This window comes from Chiloscyllium plagiosum, unplaced genomic scaffold (assembly GCF_037043375.1).
Source record: "Chiloscyllium plagiosum isolate Xiang-an unplaced genomic scaffold, Cpla_swu_hap1 HiC_scaffold_14, whole genome shotgun sequence".
NCBI classification, from domain to species: domain Eukaryota; kingdom Metazoa; phylum Chordata; class Chondrichthyes; order Orectolobiformes; family Hemiscylliidae; genus Chiloscyllium; species Chiloscyllium plagiosum.
In genome coordinates, this window is record NW_028270152.1 from 21,520,697 (window position 1) to 21,547,696 (window position 27,000).

The 27,000-nt window shown below is 40.9% G+C and overlaps 1 protein-coding gene across 1 annotated transcript in view; it reads right to left on the reverse strand.

The window, feature by feature from the left end:
- The window catches only part of LOC122558872 (copine-9-like), a 405,261-nt gene that overhangs the window by 336,365 nt on the left and 41,896 nt on the right, over window positions 1-27,000 (reverse strand). The window contains exons 2-3 of the mRNA XM_043707757.2: window positions 24,779-24,819; window positions 13,216-13,262 (exon numbers count right to left, since the gene is read on the reverse strand). Coding sequence (XP_043563692.1) covers window positions 13,216-13,262; window positions 24,779-24,819 — 88 coding nt within the window. The remainder of the gene's footprint in view (window positions 1-13,215; window positions 13,263-24,778; window positions 24,820-27,000) is intronic.

A 27,000-nucleotide genomic window follows, 5' to 3' on the forward strand; every position in this document is an offset into this window, starting at 1 on the left:
AGGAATATGAGCCTCTCAAGTCTGCTCTAATAATCATTGAGTTCATTGCTGATCTGCAATGTAACTTCATAGAATCATAGAATCTCTACAGTGTGGAAACAGCCCCTTCAGCCCAACAAGTCCACACCGACCCTCTACCCTATATTTACCCCTGACTAAGGCACCTAACTTACACGTCCCTGAACACTATGGGCAATTTAGCATGGCCAATTCACCTGACCTGCACATTTTTAGATCGTGGGAGGAAACAGGATCACCCGGAGAAAACCCACACAGACATGGGGAGAACGTGCAAACTCCGTACCCTAGGCTGGAGTCAAACCCGTGTCCCTGGTGCTGTGAGGCAGCAGTGCTAACCTCCGTGAGCCACTGTGTCGCCTCACTCCAAGTATGTGTCTCTTCTTCATGTCATGTAATTCTTCTGAATAACAAAAATCTATAAAATCTATAAATGTTTTTAATTGAGCTCATGTCAGTTACCAGTTTGTGGAAGAGAGTTCCAATTTTTTTACCACCTGCCTCATTTCAGTAGTGCTCCTAATTTTATTCAGTAAAAGATGTAACTCAGGGTTTTAGAATGTGTTGCTTAGTTGTAGACTCCTCAATCAAACCTCTATCTACCTAATAGTCCCCCTTAAAATCCAACCCTCATACACTCCACCAGTGTTCTAAACTCTAAAAATACAATCCCAGATTTTGCAATTTTGAAATTTAATCCTTGGAATTCTGATACCATTTTGGTGAACCTACCTATAACAATGTATGAAGAAAAGATTTTGTGCGCCGATTGATAAGGTGACTAATTTCTTTTGTTTTAGTTTTTCAGGTCTCGTTGGGAATTTGGAATAGTGGGATTGGAGGTTAGGGCAGTTGAATGTTCCTCCTGCAGAATGTGGGAGGCAAAGGTCACCAGTAGTGTCCCTGCTGAATGCATCTTTGGGAAGTGCACCCAACTCCAGCTCTTTAAAGATTGGAGCTGGAGATAGATGAACTTTGGATCATTCTGGAGGCAGAGGGGGTTATTGAGTAGGTAGGTCATACCTCAGGTAAAAGAAGAAGGTAGATGTGTTACCGTCAAAGGAAGGAAAGGGAACCGGCAGGCAATGCAGAGATCCCCTGTCGCCGTTCCCCTCAACAACAAGTATAGCATTTTGGATATTGTTGGGGAGGGGGGTGCTTACCTGGGGTAAGCAAAGGGGCACAAGTCTCTGGCATAGACTCTGTCCCTGTTGCTCAGAAGGGAAGGGGTTAGAAGAGCAGAGCATTAGTCATTGGGGATTCCATAGTTAGGGAGTTGAACACATGGGTACAGGGAGGATTTTGGGTTCCTGGATAATTGGGGCTCTTTCTGGGGTAGATGGAACCTCTAAAAACTGGACGGCCTTCACCTGAACCAGAGGGGTACCAAAATACTGGGGTGAGATTTGTTAATGCCCTTCTGGTGTGTTTAAACTAATGCAGCAGGGGGATGGGAATTGGAATTGAAGTTCGAGTATACGGGAGAATGAGAGTAGTGAAGTCAGAACTAAGATTTCAGAATCGCTAGAAGGAACTGGCAAGCAAGAAGTTGGTTTGAAGTGTGTCTACTTTAACGCCAGGAGCATTCAGAATAAAGCGGGTGAACTTACAGCATGGGTTGGTACCTGGGGTTTCGATGTTGTGGCCATTTCAGAGACATGGGTAGAACAAGGATGAGTACAATTATTGCAGGTTCCAGGATTTAGATTTTTCAGTAAGAACAGAGAAACTGGTAAAAGAAGTGATGGTGTGGCATTGTTAGTCAAGGACAGTATTACAGTTGCAGAAAGGACGTTTGAGGACTTGTCTACTGAGGTAGTATGGGCTGAGATTAGAAACAGGAAAGGAAATGTTACCCTGTTGGGAGTTTTCTACAGGCCTCCAAATAGTACCAGAGATGTAGAGGATAGGATAGCAGAGATGATTGTTGAGAGGAGCAAGAATGACAAGGTAGCTGATATGGGGGACTTTACATTTCCAACTATTGACTGCAAATACTATAGTTCAAGTACTTTAGATGGGTCAGTTTTTGTCCAGTGTGTGCAGGAGGATTTCCTGGCACGTACGTAGACAGGCCAATAAGGGGCAGGGCCAGGCATTAGATTTGGTACTGGGTAATGAACCTGGCCAGGTGTTAGATTTGGAGGTAGGTGACCACAATTTGGTTATGTTTACTTTAGTGATGGGCATGGATAAGCATAACAACAGGACCAGAGTTATAGTTGGGGGAAAGGCAATTACAATGCAATTAGGCAGGTTTTAGGATGCATAGGATGGGGAAGAAAACTGCACGGGATGGGCACAATTGAAATGTGGATCTTATTCAAGGAACAGCTACTGTGGGTCCTTGATAAATATGCACCCGTCAGACAGGGAAGAAGTTATTGAGGCGCAGGAGCAATGGTTTACTAAGGAAATTGCATCTCTTGTCAAGAGGAAAAAGAAGGTTAGGATGAGATGTGATGGCTCAGTTAGGGCACTTGAGATTTACAAGTGAGCCAGGCAAGACCTAAAGAGAGAGCTAAGAAGAACAAGGAGGGGACATGAGAAGTCAGTGGCAGATAGGATCAAGGAAAACCCTAAGGCTTTCTATAGGTTTATCAGGAATAAAAGAATGACTAGAGTAAGATTAGGGCCAATCAAGCATAGAAATGGGAAGTTGTGCGTGGAGTCAAAGGAGATAGGGGAAGTACTAAATTAACACTTTTCACCAGTATTCACACTAGAAAAAGACAATGTGGTTGGGGACAATACTGAGGTACGGGCTACTAGACTAGATGGGATTGAGGTGCACAAGGAGAAGGTGTTAGCAATTCTGGGAAGTGTAATAAAAGATAAGCCCCCTGGGCCAGATGGGATTTATCCTAGGATTCTCTGGGAAGCCAGGGAGGAGATTGCCGAGCCTTTGGCTTTGATCATTATGTCATCATTGTCTCCAGGAATAGTGCATAAAGACTGGAGGATAGCAAATGTTGTTACCAAAAGAGAAAATACTGGAAAATCTCAGCAGGTCTGGCAGCATCTGTAAGGAGAGAAAAGAGCTAAAGTTTCGAGTCTAACTGACCCTTTGTCTCCTTACAGATGCTGCCAGACCTGCTGAGAGTTTCCAGCATTTTCTCTTTTGGTTTCAGATTCCAGCATCTGCAGTAATTTGCTTTTATCCTTTTTTGTTGTAAATGTTGTTCCCTTGTTCAAGAAAAGGAGTAGAGACTACCATGGAAATTATAGACCTGTGAGCATTATTTCAGTAGTGGGTAAAGTGTTGGAAAGGGTTATAAGAGATAGGATTTATAATCATCTAGAGAGGAATAAGTTGATTAGGAATAGTCAACACAGTTTTATGAAGGGTAGGTCGTGCCTCACAAACGTTATTGAGTTCTTTGAGAAGATAACCAAACAGGTGGATGAGGGTAAAGTGGTTGATGTGGTATTTCTGGATTTCAGCAAGGCATTTGATAAGGTTCCCCACAGTAGGTTATTGTACAAAATAATGGAGGCATGGGATTGAGGGTGATTTAGTGGTTTGGATCAGAAATTGGCTAACTGAAAGAAGACAGAGGGTGGTGGTTGATGGGAAATATTCATATTGGAGTTTAGTTACTAGTGGTGTAACACAAGGATCTGTTTTGGATCGGGTGTTGTTTGTCATTTTTGTAAATGACCTGGATGAGGTCATAGAAGGATGGGTTAGTAAATTTGCGAATGACACTAAGGTCAGTAGAGTTGTGGATAATGACGAAGGATGTTGTAGGTTACAAAGGGACATAGTTAAGCTGCAGAGCTGGGCTGAGAGGTGGCAAATGGAGTTTAATGCGGTAAAGTGTGAGGAGATTCACTTTGGAAGGAGTAACAGGAATGCGGAGTACTGGGCTAATGTAAGATTCTTGGTGGTGTCGATGAGCAGAGAGATCTTGATGTCCAGGTACATAGATCCTTGAAAGTAGCCACCAGGTTGATAGGGTTTTTAAGAAGGCATACAGTGTGTTAGCTTTTGTTAGTAGAGGGATCAAGTTTTGGAAGCATGAGATCATGCTGCAGCTGTACAAAAGTCTGGTGTGGCCACATGTGGAGCATTGTGCACAGTTCTGATCACTGCATTATAGGAAGGATGTGGAAACTTTGGAAGGGGTTCAGAGGAGATTTACCGGGATGTTGCCTGTTATGGAGGGAAGGTCTAACAAGTAAAGGCTGAGGGACTTGAGGTTGTTTTTGTTAAAGAGAAGAAGGTTGAGAGGTGACTTAATTGAGACATTTAAGATAATCATAGGATTAAATAGGTTGGACATGAGAGACTTTTTTCTTCATATGATGATGGCTAGCATGAGGAGACATAGTTTTAAATTGAGGGGTGATAGATATAGGACAGATGTCAAAGGTAGTCTCTTTAATCAGAGAGTAGTAGGGGCATGGAACACATTGCCTGCAACAGTAGTAGACTCGCCAACTTTAAGGGCATTTAAATGGTCATTAGATAGGTATATGGATGAAATTGGAATAGTATAGGTTAGATGGGCTTTAGATTGGTTCCACATCGAGGACTGAAGGGCCTGTACTGCCTGTAATATTCTATGTTCTATCTTCTATGTTCTAACCTCCAAAGGTCAAAATGTCCATGCTATGGTGAAGTACCCACAAAGCCTTGTACTACTTCAACTGGGATCATGTCAATGGTAAGAGGTACAGGAACCACAAAGGCTAATATTCCATCAAAATGCAATTGGTATTGACTATCCACAATATAAAATGTTAGTGAACACTAACTACCCTGGTAGTTGCCAAGATGTCTACTCTGTCTTTCAAATCAATGAAAGGGTTCAGAAAAGATTTACAAGGATGTTGCCAGGGTTGGAGGGTTTGAGCTATAGGGAGAGACTGAATAGGCTGGGACTATTTTCCCTGGAGGGTTGGAGGCTGAGGGGTGACCTTATAAAAGTTTATAAAATTATGAGGGGCATAGGTAGGATGAATAGCCAGAGTAGTGGAGACCAAAATTAGAGGGCATAGGTTTAAGGGGAGAGGAGAAAAATATAAAAGGGACCTAAGGGGCAATTATTTCATGCCATGGGTGGTGCGTGTGTGGAATGAGTTGCCAGAGGAAGTGGTGGAGATTCATACAATTACAACATTTAAAAGGCATCTGGATGATTATATGAATAGGGAGGGTTTAGAGGCACATGGGCCAAATGCTGGCAATTGGAACTATATTAGTTTAGTTTATCTGTTTGGCATGGATGAGTTAGACCAAAAGGTCTGTTTCTGTGCTGTACATCTCTATGATTCTATGACTCTATCTCAAGGTACAACCATACATCAAATGTTTTTAATTGGCTATAAAGTACATTGGGACAACTTGAAGTTTTGAAAATGCTGTACAAATTCTAGTCTTTCTTCGCTATTGTTGAAAAGACGATCAGCTTTAGTGAATTACCTGGGATCTTGGGAAGCTATCATTTCCCTTTGCTTTCTCCATGGTAACACCTCGGCCAATGAGACATAACTTGCCAACTAATCTGCACCTTTTTCTCACATTTAAATGTTGTGATAGTTTGTAATCTGTCACTCTGGTATTTGTTTTGTTGAGCACAAGACAAAAAGCTTTGGTAATATGACTCTTTTCAGTGATATTTAAGTTATATCTTTGTTGCACAGCCCATTGGACTTACAACCCCTTGAAGATAATGGATAGATACTTGGGTTGGTTCTAAAGGAGGTGAGCAATCCACTCAGATATATTATTAGTCAAGAAGCAAGGATCAAATTTATCCCCAATAATTAGTGCAAGAGGCAAAAAATAAAATTTCACTCCTGGGCAAAGAGAAATTAGATCCCTTCCAATTGCCAGAATCACATTGGCACTGCAATGATATAAGTACAAGTTGTAGAAAAGGTCACTATTTAAATGCAACTTTCCCCAGAGAAATCAGATTGAACTGTTTGCTAAAGATTTAAATATTTAAAAGTGTACACATGAATTAATCAAAAAAGGCCAGCCTTAGCGTGTGTTGAATATATTATTTTTTTATTGCTCTTTACTGACAATGTGAACCTATACCCCGCTGGATCAACAGCATTGAAACAATTACCAAGCTTTGGCTCCTCATCAAAAAGCTACATTCAGGAAGATAATTTAGAACAAGTTAAACTCAATGGCGACATTCAATGCAGATGTGAACTATTAGTGCCACATCTTGCAAAAAAACCTCTTACAATAAAACAAGGCACCAAACACTCGGGAGTTTCCTGATCACTTAACCTCACCAGTTAAGTACTGTTTAACGAGGCATGAAATTGCAGTCCAGAGTATTCCATTGTTAATATATTTTGCAAAATGTCAAGCTGACATATTCGTCAACAGGCTTTATGAAGGAATCAAATTTGTGACTTGTGTTTTTATAAAACAAAACATATTCTGAATATCTTGAAAAATATAAAAGCAATAAATGATTATCAGCAATGTTTTCCTACAAACAACTGGCGTGCTCATATCGCTTATTAATTTAAGAGATGTTAATGCCTCTTAAATTAGCACCAAGAGGAGTTTTGTCTGAGTGCTTTAAGCATACACACAGTAACATCACTGACAGTAATTTCTACTCCATATATGCTACTTTTTAAACAGTGTCTTACTACATATCCAGGTTGCATCAGCACAAGGGGGAAATTTTGGTCAAATTCAACAGAATAGGACATTCTTAAAAGGAATGCTTTTCTATACTAACATTTTTCTCACTGTGATATACCTCTCACCGTGTTACTTTGAGGGATGCATTATGTATCACAATTACAATGATTGTGTATACAATAATCACTCTGTTACATTGAGGGTTATATGGTGACTACTCTGTGACAGTGAATGATATATTGTAATTACTGTGTTAGAATGATGGATGGTCAGTAATCATTCTGTTATAATGATGGTTACACAGTAGTCACCGTATCACAGCGAAAGGTATACATTAATCACTGTTACAATGATTGTGAGTACAATAATCACTGTGTTATAATCATGGTGGTTAGTTATTACTCTGTTACAATTATGGATATACAATAATCACTATCATAATGAAGGGTGCACAGTAATCACTACTACAATGATGTGCGCACCTTTATCATTGTGAGGGTTACACAGTAAAGACCCTGTCACAATGAAGTGTTACAATGATGAGTAGTCAGTTATCATTCTCCTACAATGATGGGTATACGGTAGTCACCACGTCACAGTGAAGGGCATACAGTAATTGTTGCTACAATGATGTGTGTACAGTAATCGCTGTGTTATAATGAAGGTTAAACAGTAATTACTCTGTCACAGTAGAGTGCACAGTAATCACAGTGTTACAATGATGGTTAGTCAGTAATCATTCTGTTACAATGATGGGTATACAATAAAAACAGTATCACAGTGATGGGTATACAGTAATTACTGTGTTCCAGTGAAGGGCATACAGTAATCATTTTGTCACAGTGAAGAAGGCATCTGGATGGGTACATGAACAGGAAGGATTTACAGGGATGTGGGCCAAATGCTAGCAAATGGAACTAGATAATTTAGGATATCTGGTCGGCATGGACGAGTTGAACTGAAGGGTCTGTTTCCATGCTGTACAACTCCATGACTCTTTAAAAGCATGCAGTAGTCACTGTGTCACAGTGAAGGGTGTACAATGTTATAATTAAGTGTGCCACTAATCACAGTGTTGCAATACAGAGGAAGCCATCCAAAACTTCAGAGCAATCCCTTCAAAATGGGAAATTTTGGATCAGATGGCAAGCAAAAATAATAAAGGTTGAAACTTCAAGCCTAAACCATATCTATCTCCCTCAATTCTAGTTTTAGCAGGGCTGAGATTGGGGGCAAGAAATCACCTTACTCCCAGGAGATGGATGATTATTTCAATATTATGAGACTAGATGCTCCTATTTAAGGTGAAAGTGAGGACTGCAGATGCTGGAGATCTAAGTTGAAAGTGTGGTGCTGGAAAGGCACAGCCAGTCAGGCAGCATCTAAGGAGCAGGAGAAGTGACAGTACGGGCATAAGCCCTTCCCACTCATTCCTGATGAGGGGCTTATGCCCGAAAAGTCAACTCTCCCGCTCCTCAGATGTGTCTGACCAGTATCCTACTTTCACCTCCTATTTTAAGCACTGATTTAAATTTAATCCTTACTAGCTGAGTTTCCTGAGCCCAGTCAAGCTCACAGCTAAAGAGTTTCAAGGACTGTTGGATTCATGGGATAGATGCTATTATGTTTAATGTATATTGTAGATATCAAATTTCTATCAGAGCAGTGCAGAGATGGCTCTAGTTCTAAACCCAAACTGGCTTATTTACAATACTTTAAAACATCCGAGATCTCAGTGAATTTTCTGTAAGCACATACATCATCTCAGTCCAGATATTTTCTCTGAAAACTTTTTTAATTAGCAATTTAGCTCCAGCCACAAGTTTAATCAATCCAGCACAGTGAACAAGAATCAGTTACTGGAATAAAATAATCAAATGTAAATCATGCAAACCATTGAACATTACAGATGCATTTCCACCTACATGCTGGATCATCCATCAAGTCCCACCACTTTAGACCTTCCTCCAAAACTCTGCCAATTTCTTCCTGAGACCCTTCCAATCTGTCCCTCTGCAAGAATCTTCCCGTTTCACTGGGATTCTTCCAATTTTCTCCCCATACTGACGCTTCTTCCCTTCTCCATGCCTACACCCCGGCTTCAAAAGAATCATCCACCTGACACCGCCCATTTTCAATCTGGCTGACTGAGTCCAGAAAACAGGGAATAAAATGCTACTGAGGTTTACGAGGTGCACTAGGACCTGGGGAAAACCTGTTCTGGGTATCCTAACCTCAAAGTATCACTACTCTGCAATCTCCCCACCATCACAGCCCTGACGTAATGTCTAGCTCATCATGCTCGTGAGGGGCATATGTAGTTCCATGAGTTACAAATTGAACAGTTTCTCTTTTCAATATAACTGCAATATCTACAAAATGCAGATAGACTTGTGTTACATTATTCTTTGCAAATGAAAACAAATTGCAAGTTTAACAACAGAGTTCAATGCATTATAAAGGATGACATGCAGACAACCACCTGAGAAAGGAGCAGTGGTCCAAAAGCTAATGCTTCCATCTAAACCTGTTGGACTATGATTTGAAGATGCTGGTGTTGGACTGGGGTGTACAAAGTTAAAAATCACACAACACCAGGTTATAGTCCAACAGGTTTAATTGGAAGCACAATAGCTTTCGGAGCAACACTCCTTCATCAGGTGGTTGTCTAACCTGGTGTTGTGTGATTTTTAACTTTGTACACCGCAGTCCACCACCGGCACCTCCAAACCTTGTATGGCTTTGGAAGAGATCAACTTGTACTATTCTACCTGCTCTTAACACTGAAAAATAAGTTTAGAAAGTCTATTGGATTGCTTAAGTCCTTCTAAACTACTTGATAGCAAAGTGAAAGCGAACTCAAAGCACCATTGAACAGAGAATTTGATGAATACTTAAATGAAAAATGTTTGCAGGGCCATGAGGAAAGAGTTGGGGAATGGAACTAATTGGAACGTTTAACAAGGGAACCATCAAAGACACAATGGAGCCAAATGACCTAATTTCTGTGACAAAATATGGCTTCACATCAGTCAGGAGCTGGTGGGTAGATTTGAAATATGAGATGAAAGGAATGCTAAAATCAACTTGCATTTACATGGCATCCTTAGCATAGGAAAACATCCCCAGGGACTTCATTGGCAGAGCAATTGGTTGGGGAAGAGAATGAAATTGGGAAAGCAACTTGTAGCACAAACTGAAGACATTGTTTTATTCTTCAATGTTTTGTTTGAAGAAATTATAATTCATCCACAATTGGGAACTGGACAAGCCTTCTGACCAATCAGCAACACAAAGGATTTAGGAGGCAGTTATGAGGTAGACATTAAACAGTCCCCAGACTTGCCCTTAGATAAATACAAAAAAAAATTCTGTGAAACGATTCTGAAGTAACAGCGGAGGATTTCTACCTGGGTCTTCTGCAATATCAATCTATCAGTTACCATCAATCAAACAAGCTATCTGATTCATTTTTTGCACTGCCTCTTGTTGTTCTTGCATGTGCAAATTGGCTGCACTGCTTCCCTATCTTACCACACTGTTTAAAAATATCATTCTTAGGATATAGGCAAGTCAGCTGGGACAACATATAGTGCCCACTGAAGTAACTCCATAGAGGCTGGTATCCCTTCACCAAGTCATCCTTTATTTACACATGGAGAGTCCTTGACACTGATCCAACTCCCTCAGAGTGAACAGACCGCCTAACACTCCTATTTATATCTGTCAGCCAGGGTTCCCTGATTGAACCAGATTTTCAGCGCTAAACAGGGAAACACATACTCTGTGAGGTCCACCAGGCTGACTTCATTACAATCACTAGGCCCACATTTAATTGTTCTTGAGAAGGTGCAGGTGAGCTGACTTCTTGAACTGCTACAATCTATTTGCTGTAGGTAGACCCACAATGCTGTTAGGGAATAACAGTTATTTAACTGGCTTGAAACAGTCTGAGGTACTTGAGGCTGCGGAAGATGCTAAATAAATATGCATTGTTTCCTTCTTCTCTCGTGACACTAATGTGTTAATTCATATGCAAATGTATGTTGCATCAAGGTAAAAAGGGGAGTCTGGAGTCGAGGGTGTGGTGCTGGGAAAGCACAGCAGGTCAGGCAGCACCCGAGGAGCAGGAGAATCGATGTTTCGGGTACAAACCCTTCATCAGCTTATGCCCGAAACATCAGTTCTCTTACTCCTCGGATGCTGCTTGACCTGCTGTGCCTTCCTAGCAACACACTCTCGACTCTAATCTCCAGCAACTGCAGTCCTCATTTTCTCCAAAAAAGGGAGTCTGTATGTCCCTTGGCTACTTTGGAGCATGAAACCATCAAAAGCAGTTTTACTTTTCTGTAAAGCAATGTGGAAACTATACCACAAACAATTGACAAACTTTCCACATAGCTGTTACCAAACAATTATTAATATTTTCACTGGTGTGTTCTCTTGGAAGTTCCTAAATTCTTAATTGGATTTCTAATAATCAGGTGCACTCAGTGAGCTCACAGGCAATTCGACTAATTAACAACCTACTAATAAATTAATCTGAACTTTCAATTTCTTCTTTAATTATCACAGGTACGTTCCCACACCCATTGGTGTGGATTAGCCATACTTCACAGCAGTAATAATCTTTATGAAACTTTATTTCCTTTATAGGACAGCCCTAACGTGTCTTTATTGCATGCCTATTGCAAGTCTTGCTACAACTTTGCAATGCATTGCTGAGACTGCGTTGGAGTACAGTGTACAATTGTGCTCCCCTTGCTTTGAGAGAGGTATAATTGCGTTGGAAGCTTCACAGAATGCTTAATAAACTGCTTCCTGGAATGAAGAAATTGTCACTTGAGGACAAGTTGGCACTATATTCACTGGATTCAGAAGAATAAGATGTGACCATATTGAAACAAGGGAGATTTTGAAGGGTCTTGACAAGGTAGATACTAAGAAGATCTTTTTGCCTTACAGAGGAATCTAGGATTGGGAGCACAGTTGAAAATAAGGGGCATCGCATTTGAGGCAGAAATGAGGAGGAATTTCTTCTTTCAGTGTGTTGTTAATCTTTGGAATTCTCTTCCTCAGAGAGCAGTGGGGGATGAGTCATTCAATGTATTCAAGTTTGGCAGACTTGTGATCTATAATGGTGCCAAGAGTTATAGTGAGGGTAGGAAGCAGATAAGTAACATTAAGGCCACAATCAGATCTGCCCATGTATATGGCTGGTAATACTATAGCAATTCTGTTGTGCAGATTCTTCCTATACAGTTGAACAGATACATTGAGGTGGGGGAAAAAATATCAGACCCTGACATGTCCAATTTCTTTGCAAAAGGAAATTGAAAAATTTCACATTTTCAGACACGATATTCTGCTCGCAATCCTCCTGGAGTAGTGGTGGCTGTGAAATTGACAGCTAGAAACCTATAAGTACTCAAGGCATATGATATTCAAGAGCCTAAATAGCTGTTTTAGGAATCCCATTTCAATTTCAGCAAATAACACAGATTTAATTCAAAATTTTTCAGGTTGACAGCAGCTTAGCTATTAATTCACAAAGGGATCACTGGAGATGTCCAAAGGACAAGAAAGTTTTTTTTTCTTTTTTTATGCAGCTCAATGTGTGTGAAATATGCCCATTCTGAACAACAGCAATTTTGTGGTCCACTACTGATCTGCCCTTAAATTCTATGTCCCATTTTATTTCCCCACTCCCTTTGGATTAATAAAGCATCCAAATCAGCAAATTTCAGGAGAGTATTGATCACTGGGCTGCACCAGAGTGGGGTCAGCAGGTAAGTGCTATTCTGTAAATGAGGGATGATCCAGTAGGCTTTGAACCTCCACCTTTAGGAACTCATTGCAGATGTGTACCCTTCCCAGCCCATTTCCACAAGATACTAATTTCCTGGTCTAAATTTCATGCCATGTAACAGTAGATACTGAACTCTTCTTTAGATTTGCCTTTTTTTCTTTCCTCACTGGAAGTGAATCATCAATCCATCCACTGAGAGAAGTGATCACCTTCCCCCTCATATTCTCTATTCCTGAATTGGAAATTCACCATGCAAGAAACTATGGGAATAACAGCAGGACGATCATGTGCAAATTGTGTTCTTCCACTTCAGTTTGTCTGACATTTGCAATGGACAATCAGTACTATGTCACATTGCTGCACCCCTGTTGAATGCCAGTTCTCTTTTTTAACCAATAATATTTTGAAGAATGGAACGCTGCAGTGCCAGGTAGCAGGCCAAAGCATGCCATTGATGTGACACTGTGCAAAATCCCACACCATCTGCCTTCGCCTAGAGATAAACCAGTTAAACCTAAATACAATCAGCTCTGCTATTACACGATAGTTAAGTTCTTGTGCAATCCTGTGTTATCACATAATAGCAGCACTATTTAAACTAATGGGGCTGGAATTGTGTTATAACCAATACATACTTTAAAACATCGCGCTTTAGAAACAATGTCCCCCGTTTGACAATCGTGTTACAGAGAATTTGCATTAATGAGTCTATAACGAAAATTACAGCAGAAACACCGATGCAAGACAAAACAAAACCATTACTCACCTCCCGCCATTCTTTACTGCCAATTCCTTGAATAAAAAGCACAACAACTGCAAAAAAAAAGAAGATTGTAAGATTATTGTGATAAATTAAAAGTTAGAGAATTATTTTACAATTCTGGCAAGTTTCCCACAGCAGGAGGAGAAGGGTTCTCATTATTCACACAGGAAGTGGCTCTGATGCTTTTTGACTTTGTGATCTCAGCAGGTCGAATGTAATGCATTGAACCAACACAGAACATATCATCCCCTGAGATTTAATGGCTATGTAAATGTCCAGGGATGGATATTTTCTGAGAAGGAATAGCTTGATTGATGTTTAGATCCACTGTTCACTGAGTTAAGTGACCAGGTCAGTCCACCACAGTTGCTAAACACCTGCCACTGGAAGGAACATGGGGCTGTCAATGGGGCTCTTAGTTGAAATGAAACATACCAAGTCCTCAAAGGTTTCAAGAGTTGAAGAGAGGCTAGTTGGGCTGGGAATGTTTTCCTTAGAGCAGAGAAGGCTGAGGTGGGACCTGATTGAGGTGTACAGAATTATGAGGGGCATAGACAGGAAGAAATATTGCACTTAGTAAAGGGGTCAATAACCAAAGGACTTACAAGGAAGATTTTATTTTAGCCCAGAGGATGGTGGGTAAATGGAACTCACTATCTGAAAAGGTAGTAGGGGCAGGAACTAGCAGAGTATTTAAGAAGTCACAAGGTGATCACTTGAAGCATAATGCCATACAAGATTCCAAGCCATGAACTGTAAAATGGGACAACAGCAGTAAATGCTTGATTACCAATGTGGTCACAATGGGCCGAAGGGCCTCCTTCCACTTTGCAAAATTCCATAAGTCAAAAGGAAGAGTATATTGTTTATGCATTACAGTTAGGTTATGGCGCATCCTGTTTCCAAATGAGAATCAGTCAGAACTGCACAGATTCGGAGGTTTCCTCTTGAAGGATTAACTGCTTTAATGCATTTTACAGTCTCGTCTCCTCCATCTTTCACAAGTTTCAGTTCATCAAGTTTTCAAAGTCCTGCACATCCACACTTCCACCTTTTCTGAGGCTCCACCCATTCACACGGCCCATGCATTCATCTTAAGGACCTCTCCATTGTTTTTACAACTTTCTACAGTTTCCTGCCATGTTTTCTAAGCAATCTTCTCCAAATGCAAGCAGTCGCTGTGGCCCTGACTCCAGACTACTGATTGGGCCTGCTGCCAAGTACTCATTGTAATGTTATACACTGATAGCTGCTGATATTTCTCCCAATTAAGGAAACTAAACAAAGTTAAGAAGACAAATTCATCTATCAATTGACAATGGAGAAGTATGATGTAGCTCTATTGCCATTCAACGTATGATGAATATCAATGCTGTGGAGCAGGTGTGACCCAACTCAGATGAGGTGCTTTTCCAAAGGCTTGGGAAAAGAGCATTGATGGGTTAATGGATTAACTTTGGAGTCAGTAGTTCTTTTCCACACTGTTTAACTATTGCATCAAGAAAGAGCAGCAGCCCAGTAATCAGATGCCTCAAAAAAGGGGGCTTTTTCCAACTTCCAACAACAGCAGCAGACATACAGTAGGTGAAAGTGAGGATTGCAGATGCTGGACATCAGAGTCAAGATTAGAGTGGTGCTGGAAAAGCACAGCAGGCCAGGCAGCATCCGAGGAGCAGGAAAATCGATATTTTGGGCAAAAGCCCTTCATCAAGCCCTTCACCACTCTAAGCAGAAATACAGTGCCCAAGCAAACATTTGGATAAAGATGCTAAGAGCCCTTGACTTTATGTGCATCTACTGTACAGCCAAATCAGAAATTACTCATATTCTACAGAGAAGGTGCACAAGCAAACAGAATAATTAGGAGCAGGATTAAGTCACTCAACTCTTGGATATACTGCTCTGTCATTCAATAAGATCATGGCTAGTCTGGATACTTTACATTTCCACCCTCTGCTAGTAACCTTTCACCATGTTGCTGACCAAGAATCAGCACTTCTTCATTAAAAATATTCAAAACCTCTACCTCCATCTCCTTTTGAGGAAGAAATTTCCAAAGACTCACAAATCTCTCTGTGAAAAATAACATTCTTCTCAACTTTGTCTTAAATTGTCGACCCCCCTTTTGTTATTTATTATTTTTTTGGGATTTGGGCATTGCTGACTGGCCAGCATTTATTACCCAAGCCTAGTTGCCCTTCAGAACGTGGTGGTGAGCTGTCTTCTTGAACCGCTGCGATCCATCTGCTGTGAATAAACCCATAATGCCATTAAGGGGAGAATTCAAGGATTTTGACCCAGTGACAGTGAAGGAACGGTGATATATTTCCAGGTTAACATGGTGAGTGGCTTGGAGGGAAATTAAAGGTAGTGCTACTCCCATATATCTGCTGCCCTTGTCCTTCGTAGGTTTGGAAGGGGCTGTATGAGGATCTTTGGTGAATTTCTGCATTGCATCGTGTAGATAGCACACACTGCTGCTACTGAGCATCGGTGGTGGAGGGAGTGGGTGCTTGTGGATGTAGTGCCAATCAAGCAGGCTGCTTTGTTCTGGATGGTGTCAAGCTTCTTGAGTGTTGTTGGGGCTGCACTGATCCAGGCAAGAGGGGAGTATTCCATTACATTCATGACTTGTACCTTGTAGATGGTGGACAGGCTTTGGGGAATCAGGAGAAAGTGAGGACTGCAGATGCTGGAGAGTCAGAGTCGAAAAGTATGGCGCTGGAAAAGCACAGCAAGTCAGGCAGCATTTGAGGAGCAGGAGAGTCAACGTTTCACCCTTCATTATGAATTCCTGATCTGATGTACTTTTCCAGCTCCATTATTTGACGCTGGAGAGTCAGGAGGTCAGTTACTCACCACAGTATTCCTAGCCTCTAAGCTGCGCTTGTAGCCACTATGTTTATGTGGTGAGTCTAGTTGAATTTCTGGTCAATGATAGCCCGAGGATGTTGACAGTTGAGGATTTAGTGAAAGTAACACCATTGAATGTCAAGGGGTGGTGTTTAGATTGTATCTTATTGGTGATAGTCATAGCATGGTTTTTCTTTGGTGCGAATGTTACTTGCCACTTGTCAGCACAAGCCTGGATATTGTCCACACCTTAGTTTAAACAGCAACTCTTGGTTCTAGATTCTCTCACAAGAGGAAACATCCTTTCCATGTCCAAACTGTTAACACTTCTCAGAATCTTATACGTTTCAATCAAGTCATCTCTTACTTTTTTAAAAAATCTCCAGCGGATACAATCCCAGCCTATCCTAACTTTCCACATAAGACAACCCATCTATTCCATGGTATTAATCTAATCTACTTTCTATCTTCAAGCCTTCAAACTTAACTGAAGCCCCTTATATGAGAAGATTTGAGGTTCTTGATAATGGGATCTGCTCTCTACTTTTGGGTTTTGCTTCTAAACTTCTACAAGGGATAAAGGATGGTGGTACAGCTCTACAAATTGTCCAACTGTTCTTCTCTCTCTTTGGGCTATATCTCTAACTATCGTTTATTCTTTTCCCCTTCCTCCCTACTCTATCTTCTGCATTAAAACAAAAACATTTTTTTCTAAGCCACCACCAGTTCTGAAAAAAGTCACTGGACTCGAAACATTAACTCTGATTTCTCTCCACAGATGCTGCCAGACCTGCTGAGCTTTTCCAGAAATTTCTGGTTTTGTTTCTGATTTCCAACATCTGCAGTTCTTTAGGTTTTTATTTGGTTTCTAAAAAATCTGCTCTGTTTTTGAAGCCTCCAGTCTCTTCAGAATGGACAATGCTTGCAAAGCACTTCTTGAAGTACCAGGGTATTTTGCTCTGATTACAATTGTGGAGTTTCAATCATCATTTTCAACTTGCTGTGTTTTGGATTGCAACTAACACCTACTGGTTTTATTCTTAGAATAACAAGAATGAAAATGCAGTACTTCGAGGAAGTGACCACGTTGATAGATGAAGGAAGGGCTGTTGATGTCATATACATGGACTTTAGTAAGGTGTTTGATAAGGTTCCCCATTGTAGACTAATGGAGAAAGTGAAGTTACATGGTGTGCAGGGTGTTCGAGCTAGGTGGATAAAGAACTGGTTGACCAACAGGAGACAGAGAGTAGTAGTTGAAGGGAGTTTCTCAAAATGGAGAAAGGTGACCAGTGGTGTTTCACAGGGGTCAGTATTGGGCCACTATTGTTTGTAATATACATAAATTATCTGAAAGAGGGCATTGTTGGTATGATCAGCAAGTTTACAGATGACACAAAGATTGGTGGAGTAGCAGAAAGCATAAGGGACTGTCAGAGAATACAAGAGGATATAGATAGACTGGAGAGTTGGGTGGAAAAGTGGCAGATTGCTTTCAATCCAGACAAATGTGAGGTGATGCATTTGGGCAAGTCTAATTCTAAAGCGAATTATACAATGAATGGAAGAGCCTTGGCAAAAGTTGATGGGCAGAGAGATCTGGGAGTGCAGGTCCATTGTACCCTGAAGGTTGCTGCACAGGTGGATAGAGTGGTCAAGAAGGCATATAGTATGCTTGCCTTCATTGGACAGGGTTTTGAGCATAAGAGCTGGCAAGTCATGTTAAAATTGTCCAAGACATTGGTTCGATCGCATTTAGAATACTGTGTACAGTTCTGGTCGCCACATTACCAAAAGGATGTGGACGCTTTGGAGAGGGTGCAGAGAATGTTGCCTAGTATGTAAAGTTCTAGCTATGAAGAGAGGTTGAGTAGGTTAGGTTTATTTTCACTAGAAAAAAGGAGATTGAGCGGAGACCTGATTGAGGTTTATGAAATCAGGAAGGGTATAGACAGGGTGGATAGAGACAAGCTTTTTCCCAGGGTGAAGAATTTAATAATGAGAGGTCATGCTTTCAAGGTGAGAGGTGGAAGTTTAAGGGGGATACACACAGCAAGTATTTCACACAGAGGGTGGTGGGCATTTGGAACACGTTGCCAGCAGAGGTGGTAGAGGCAGGCACGACAGATTCATTTAAGATGCGTCTGGACAGATGCATGAGTAGGTGGGGAGCAGAGGGATACAACTGCTTAGGAATGGACCGACAGGTTTAAACAGTACATTTGGATCGGCTCAGGCTTGGAGGGCTGAAGGGCCTGTTCCTGGGCTGTAAATTTTCTTTGTTCTTTGTTCTCTTTGTTCACTGTCATGCCAGTTTTATCTGTGCTGGTGATTCAAATTCTTAATTGTTACTTCAGTTGGACAAAATAAATCACTCAGATATTTTGCAATGGTAAGAAGCCTTGCATTGATATGAACAAAGTAAATTTATGGAAAGGAAATGTTCAAATCTGCAAGTATTGTAATTGGAGGAGAAAGTGAGGTCTGCAGATGCTGGAGATCAAAGTTGAAACTTTATTGCTGGAACAGCACAGCAGGTCAGGCAGCATCCAGGGAACAGGAGATTCGACGTTTCGGGCACAGGCCCTTCTTCAGGATTCCTGAAGAAGGGCCTGTGCCCGAAACGTCGAATCTCCTGTTCCCTGGATGCTGCCTGACCTGCTGTGCTGTTCCAGCAATAAAGTTTCAACCAAGTATTGTAATTAACCAAGCTTGGAAGTACAGCTGACTGTTAGTGTTACTGCAAGTGATAGTGCTATGGTCCATCAAAATCACAGGTACCTGTACTGAAAATGCCATTGACACCACATTGAGCTCGCTGCTAATTCTGACTTTGTGTAAACTGATGTCCCTGGTAATTGCTACACAGTTGTGCTAGGTCCAGTAGATGTGATTGTTGCCAAATTGGCAGATGTTGTATAGGTGCAGGTGGCAGCGGTTCAATGCACCCGGAGGCTTTGTTCCTCCAAGTGGTACATATAGATTTGAAAGGTGCCAACGAGGAGGACTTGGTGAGTTCTTGCAATGCATGTTGTAGATGATACCCACTGCAGGTACGGTGTGCCAATAATGGGGAGTGCAATGAACATTTAAGGTGGGAGATAGAATACAAACTGAGCCGGCTGCTTTGTCCTGAATGATATCAAGCTTCATGTATATTTTTGAGCAGCACTCATCCAGGCAACTGTGAAGTATTTCATCGGACAAATGTTCCATTGTCCTGTCATACGTTTTTTCATGCAATGCCACTGAAACCTTGTTGTACTGTGATTGGGACTCTTCCAAGTAGCCATCCAACATTACAGAGAGTCAAGCAAACAGATATTTTAATTAGATCTTCTGAGTCAGTTTCATTTTGGAAGAGAAGATTCTGGTAGGACTATATTTCTGTCATTGTGACATTTAGCAAACTGCATTTGCAAATACAGTCTTAAAGATCCTGGTGAATGAACATTGAGCTTATTTTGTACATGCTGACCCTGCCTGATATTCCTTTAAATGCTTCCTCCTCTTTCAAACATCTCAGCTATTTGGAGACTCACTGGTACAAAATGCAAGCCAAAATGCAAACCGAAGAAAATGATTGAAGATACTCAAAATTGAGCTGAAATATTCAGCATTTAAGTGACTTAACAGAGTAATTATAAATCAATTATTACCGCATCCTTGTCGGCGATATAGCAGGGCTGAGCCCCATCTCATATCTTTCTCTTTCCTTTCCTCATTTTTATCTTTGCTCTTTTTTTTGTTTTCTTTAAAGCCTGGAGAGTGGCTGGTGAAGGCAGCAATGTCCGGATGAGTCACATATGACTCCACCCCAGCTCAGCGTCTCCTAGAGAGCAAGGAGCAGGCTCTGGACTGACTGCCCCGGCCTCGACTCGCAGGCTGAGGTGAGGGTCCAGGTCCACAGCTAAGGCTGACCAGATATTCTAAATTGATGCCTGCATCACATAAAGAGCAATGGCATCACATTGGCTTGCCTCACTTCTGAGTTGGTTTGAAGAATGAAAATGGTGGAACTAACTGAGAACAGAGAAGTCCTCTGCTTCTACTGTGATTAAAACTATATTTTCTGTCTGAAGTACTTTAGACCTCTGATGTCACAACCATTTAATTGCCTTTTGCTCAAGATAGCAGGCTCTTGGGTTTTTTATTATAAAGAGAGAAAGAGAGATATGAAGTGTTCACTGTATAACCGTGAGTTTTGTTTGTATTCGCAACTTCATCCTTTTTTCATTGTAACAAAAGTAACTTTTAGAAATTTCTTGTATCATGAAAGAATTTAGATCAAAAAGAAATTAATTTTTTTCTAGCGAGCCAATAGCATATCTACAGACTTCTACGGCTGCTTGTACTCACAGAAACCTGATCCTGCAGATTGTTCGAATTTTTTATTTTCCAGTTGGTCTTCAACTAATCTTTCAAATATTTACCACCAAGATCCTAGACCTTGATTTAAACACGGCCACTGCTGCTAACGATGATGTGGGATTAGCCTTCAATAGGGTATTTTACCATAACTAACAATACCTGTTCTCCATCATGGATAAGAAACTAGATGTGCATATGTTGTATTGAAGATTCCAACTGACATTTCTTACAAGTATGTACTAAAATAATACAAGCACATCCGTGTCTGGGCTAAAACGAAGCCATTAGGTAATAACAGAGAACCATGCATCTTGTAACTATGACCCAAGTCAAGAAGAAGTCTGGGACATTTTAACCATCAGATCACCTGGTATGATACAGTGATTATGTCATGAATGTGTCTCTTAATGGTACACTGACAATGAAACATAATGCAACACAGACTGTCACATCACTTGTATCTAAACATCAGAAAATGGTGTTCATGTTCCACATGTCTATGCCAATGTTCAAAGCTGTCTTTTCACATGCTGTTAGTCCCTACTGCCCTTACCTCCTGGAAACATCCACATTGCGTAAACTGGGTAGAATTGTAGCATTTAATTTATTTTTGTGTTAATACAATGTGGGTGTTATTGGTCAGGTCAGCATCTGTTGTCCCTCCTTAACTGCCCTCAAGTAGGCGTAAATGAGCAAGGGGGCGGCGTGTGAATGACAGGATTCCAGCAAAGGATCCACTATTAAGGACCCAATTAAAGCTAACACCTATTTGAGCGAGATGCCCTACACAGAACTATAACCAAAGTGAGTCAAAATGTGTTTTTAAATGCATTATTGCGCCTTTAGTTAATGTACTTCTTAGGAGCATCAATGATAATGAAAAGACATCAAGTTATGACATCCATGCGATGTTCAAAATATCTAGAGGAAACAATTTATAACTGAATAAGAAATTAATCACATAAGAAGGATGTTTTGGAAAGATTCACAATTAGAAGTCTTTGACCTTTAGAATCTCTGGCAAAACACGATTAGTGAATGCTTGAATTGAAAATGCTAGCTATCAATCATTTAGCTTCAGGATTCACTTTAACCATCAATTCTCTGTTTCGAAAGCTTTAGCAGACAGCTTCTTTTCATTCTCTGCACTCCAATTTTATTTTAATGAGATGTTAAACCATGGTGTCTAAAAATCTTCTGGCTCCTTCAGCACAAACAACCTCCTTAATTAATAAAGGCAACATCACAGTCTAATTTTGTATTCTGTACACGAACAAGCATTCCTTTCATTAGCACAATGGGAGGTGCTTCAATTCAAAGTAGCACATTTAGCTGTGGAACTGTTCAGATAGCGTTGTGATAATCGAAAGACTGGCAGTTTTATGAAGAACTTTAAAGTTTGTTTGCAGGAGGTCAGTGTGGCTAAATTTACTGCACTAAGACTGTGGCGAGCTTATCCTGAAATCATCGCTGGATTTGTCCTTGTGCTGCCACAAGGAAGAATTCCAGAATTTTATTCCAATGCAACACTGATATTTATTCAAGAAAGCATGGTGTGTGGCTTAGAGGGGACCTTGCAACTGGTGGTGTTCCCATGACATTACTGTTCTTCTCCTTCCCGATGGTTGTGTCTATTGACCCATTTTAATGATAAGATAAATGCTAATTACTGCCAATCAATTCTCTGGGCACTGAAAATTAACCATTACAAGTGTGGAAAGGAGATGGCCACATAGTAGTAAAGTGACCAGACTAATAATCCAGGAACCAAACTGGTGGAATTTAAATTCACTTAATAAAATCTGGAAGTGAAAGCTAAGGTGTCCATTCTAAACTCCTGACTGGTTCATTAATGTTTCGGGGCTGATGTGGCAGTGTAGTGTTTCTACCTCAAGGTAAGGAAGTTGGAGTTCAAGCCCAACCTGTTCTGGAAGGTGTGTTCTCACATAGTTATACAGCACAGAAACAGACCCTTCGGTCCACTAGTCCATGCCAAACATAATCCCAAACTAAACTAGTCCCACCTGCCTGTTTCTGGCCCATACCCCTTTAGACCTTTACAATTCATGTACTTATCCAAGTGTGGTTTAAATGTTGTAATTATGCCCACATATACCACTTCCTTAGGAAGTGCATTCCACACACGAACTGCTCTCTGGTGTAAAAAACAATTGCCCTTCATGTCTTTTTTAAATCTCTCCCCTCTTAGCTTAAAAATGTGCCCCCAAGTAATGAAATCTCCCATCTTAGGGGAAGGTCAGCTACAATTAACGTATCTATACCCCTTGTGACTTTGTGTACTTCTATAAGATCACCTTTCAACCTCCTACACTGTAGTGGAAAAAAATCCCAGCTTATCCAGCTTTTACCCCTAACTCAAACCTTCCATACCTGGCAACATCCTGATAAATCTCTTCTGAACCCTCTCCAGCTTAATAATATCATTCCTATAACTGGGAGACCAGAACTGGACAGGTTATCCAGAAGAGGACTCACTAATGTCCTGTACAATCTCACCATGACTTCATGTCTGAACAGATTGTTTAAAAGTAATTACAAATGTGGAGTCTCATTCCTTAAGGGGCACTCTCATGTGTCCATTAGTACATCCCACCAGACTGAATATTTATTTTTTTAACCTTTTTTTCAATCACTCTGTTCATGGATGTCATTATGCCCCCCTGGAGCAGGTGGACTTGAATCTATGCCTCCTTATGTAGGCGTAGGGACACAACCACTGCATCACAAGAGGGTCCTTCACTAGCCAGTGTAGATAAAGATGAGCCATTAAGTAGGAATTAATTGTTCAGTTGAAGTTTGAATTAACCCATTGAACAACAGGCTACCTGTGCCAATGATAAAATTATAGTGGGGGCATCGTAAGTGATGGAGTGACCACCCATTGGATTTTCCATGCCCCTCCCCACCGTCCCATTCAAACATGCCGCTGGGTGAGTTTAAGATACAATCAAGTAATTTGAGCTCATTCATCACCTTATTCTTTTGTCAATGCCGCATTAACTGATTTCTAACAGAGCCCTCCCACCAACACTCTGTAATATAGAACAATTGAAAATTTCATGTGATTCATTTGAAGCCCAATATTAACTAAGATACGGGATTGTAGCACAAGCGAAGGAGTTGTGAACAGGAACTCCATAGTTCAGGTTTCTCTAAGCACTCAGCACTTAATCTCAGGGTATGCTTTGATTTATTTTCAAAGTTTCCCAACCTGATTAACAAACAGCTAATCTGTTGTATGTGAAAAGCTGTGGATATATAGGTTTTATTAGTGGCAGGGAAGAGACATTCCAAGGGATGAGGCTAGAAACCATGGAAGACTTTGGTGATTGCATTGGAAGTTCGGTGGGGATGGAGACGTTGATGGCAATTACGGGAGTTGAGCAATGATTGCTGGGAGTGCGAGGGAGTGATCAGTAATGATGATCAAGATTGTGGAGTGTGTTGGGAGCTTGGTGGTCATGATTGAAGCCATTGACACTCATATAGGGAGTGTAGGGAGTCAGTGAATTTAGGACAGATTAGTGGTCAGGAATGGATGAGTAATCACATAGGTGTCATTGATCCTAGGGAGGGTCAGTGATCTTGAGGAGGGCGTTTGATAATCAGGAGAGGTCAGGGAGAGTTCAGAATTTAGTGATAAAGCAAGGGATGTTTTATAGGGTTGGCTTTTCAGCACTTGAGAAAGCAGTTCTGTTTCTCTTGACCCACAAGCTGTGTTACAAAGGCAATTACATTTTGCATTAAGAATTTTTCACACTGTGTGACTGGCTGGGATTTCTGAAGCCCGGATAACATTAACTTTAAGCCAAATAGTTAATTAATCTTGAGGCACACAGGGTCTGACAAATATTTCAATATCAACCAGCTTCCCAAGGAACAGATTAGTCCACGGCCTTCCAGTTCTGCCTCTGTTAAAACCATGCCCACGAGAGATTGGCGATCACTTTAGGTTTCATGTTTGTAAAATTCTAATTTCCCACCCAGGCCAATCACAACATATCTCACCATTAATTTGAAGGGAACAGAGGTTAAAATTACCCCAGTGTCTGGGAAGCTACCACGCATAATGTTTAAACCCCGCTAATGAATTTATTTTGTCAGAGGTCACATGACACCAGGTTATAGTCCAACAGGTTTATTTGAAATCACAAGCTTTTGAAGAGCTGCTCCTTCTTCAGATGAATGAGCAGCGCTCCGAAAGCTTGTGATTGCCAATAAACCTGTTAGACTATAACCTGGTGTCATGTGACCTCTGACCTTGTCCACCCCAGTCCAACACTGGCACCCCCACATCAAATTTATTTTATTAAACTCTTACCAGGATCTGACTTTGAGAAGGTGTCCACATCAAGAAGGTTCCTATGAAAATAGAAAGAAATAATTAAAAACCATTGAAATATATTATCAGTCCCACAGTCCCAAATGAATGGGCATTCAAATATATTGTTGTGCTATTGGTGCAGTGTAAGTATTTCTAAAACTAAGCTTGAAATAAGGATAGGGCATTCAACTCAAATTCTTTTTGTTGAAGAGATCACAACAGAGATTCTATCCCATTCATTTCATCTCCCAAATACTCACTGACCCACAATTAAATTTAAACAGTTTCTCTCACGCTCACTTGTATTCCTAATGGGATAATTCACTCTCAGCATTTGCAGTTCTGCTTTGATGTTTCAATCTCATTACCAGCCCAGCCAGATTTCACTGATGCTGTGGAGATGAGGCTGAAAGAAGAGAGAAAAAACTGCAAGTTGCAGTCCATTGTTTTTTTATAGGGATGTTGAAGCCAATTAGTGAATCCCAAAAGAAACTTATAGTGGAATCTACAATATTTAATGGGAGGGAAGGGTGACAGGTGAGCTCCCTGCCATTTTCTCACTTGGACCCCTATGGAAAATGTGGTGGGAAGGCCTGTAGGTAGTCTTCCTACTCCACCATCAACTGAGGCACACAACTGGGTAATTAATGCCTAGTTAAGAGCTTCACCCAATGCAACTGTTATTAACCCAGCCGTGGGCAGAGGACTCACTTTACAGGGAGAACATTTTTACTCATGATTTCGGCAGGTGACTGTGGGGTCAACATTGATATGGTGGAAGTCCCATTTTGTGGACTAAAGAGGCCAATGATAAAGTTTTAATTGTGTGGAATCTCCAAAAACCAGGAAGAGCAGGCATCTATCTTCCCTTGCTCCAGCCTCACCAGCACTAGAGTCTTTAACCAAACCCTTTCCTAGGACTATCCACGCCAGGAACAATTCCTTTGGGTTCACTGCTCAAAGGAATTGAATTCACTGACTATACTTAATATAGCTCAGGTGACAGGCTAAGTTCCCATGACACAGCCTCCCCTCCATAACACTACATCCCCACTCAGCCCTAACTTGCTCCGAGTTAAAGTTGTTGCAAGTATCACAGAAAAATAATGTAACAATGTTAGAACTTATATTATAATAAATCTTTTTTGTAAGTGCTGAACAAAGAGACCTTGGAGTGCAGGTTCATAGTTCCTTGAAAATAGAGTTGCAGGTAGATAGGATAGTGAAGAAGGCATTTTATGCTTTCCTTTATTGGTCGGAGTATTGAGTACAGGAGTTGGGAAGTTATGTCACGGCTGTACAGGACATTGGTTAGGCTGCTTTTGGAATATTGCATGCAATTCTGGTCTCTTTTCTATCGGAAGGATGTTATGAAACTTGAAAGGGTTCAGAAAAGATTTACAAGGATGTTGTTAGGTTGGAGGATTTGAGCTATAGGGAGAGATTGAATAGGTTAGAGCTGTTTTCCCTGGAGCGTCGGAGGCTGAGGGGTGACTTTATAGAGGTTTATAAAATCATGATGGGCATGGATAGGATAAATAGACAAAGTCTTTTCTCTGGTGTAGGAGAGTCCAGAACTAGAGGGCATAGGTTTAGGGTGAGAGGGAAAAGATATAAAAGAGACTTAAGGGGCAACTTTTTCACGCAGATGGTGGTACATGTATGAAATGAGTTGCCAGAGGAAGTGGTGGAGGCTGATACAATTGCAACATTTAAGAGGCATTTGGATGGGTATACGACTAGGAAGGGTTTGAAGGGATATGGGCCAGGTGCTGGCAGGTGGGACTAGATGGGGTTGGGATATCTGGTCGGCATGGACGAGTTGGACCGAAGGGTCTGTTTCCATGCTGTACATCTCTGTGACTCTATGACTCCATAACTCTCTTGCACTACCTCCATTTTATATCCTCTATCACACAGCATTCACCATTGCAATACATATCGCAACTCTATATGTTCACCAGATACCTAGTGCAATCTTAATTTTGAAAATTCAGAAAAGCCATACAGAAATGGCAGTCAGCATTGGGAGTGAATGTCACATTTACCTCTACAATTTTTATTTTAGCCCATCAAACAGGTGATGCTCATATCTGGCCTGGCAACTTGTGATCTTTAATTTCCTGGCAGAAACTACTCTTCTTTCCCAAGTCCTTCTGCATTCATTATTTAAAATTCCTGCTTAGAATTCTTTCTTTCTTTGCCTTCCCCAGGTGACT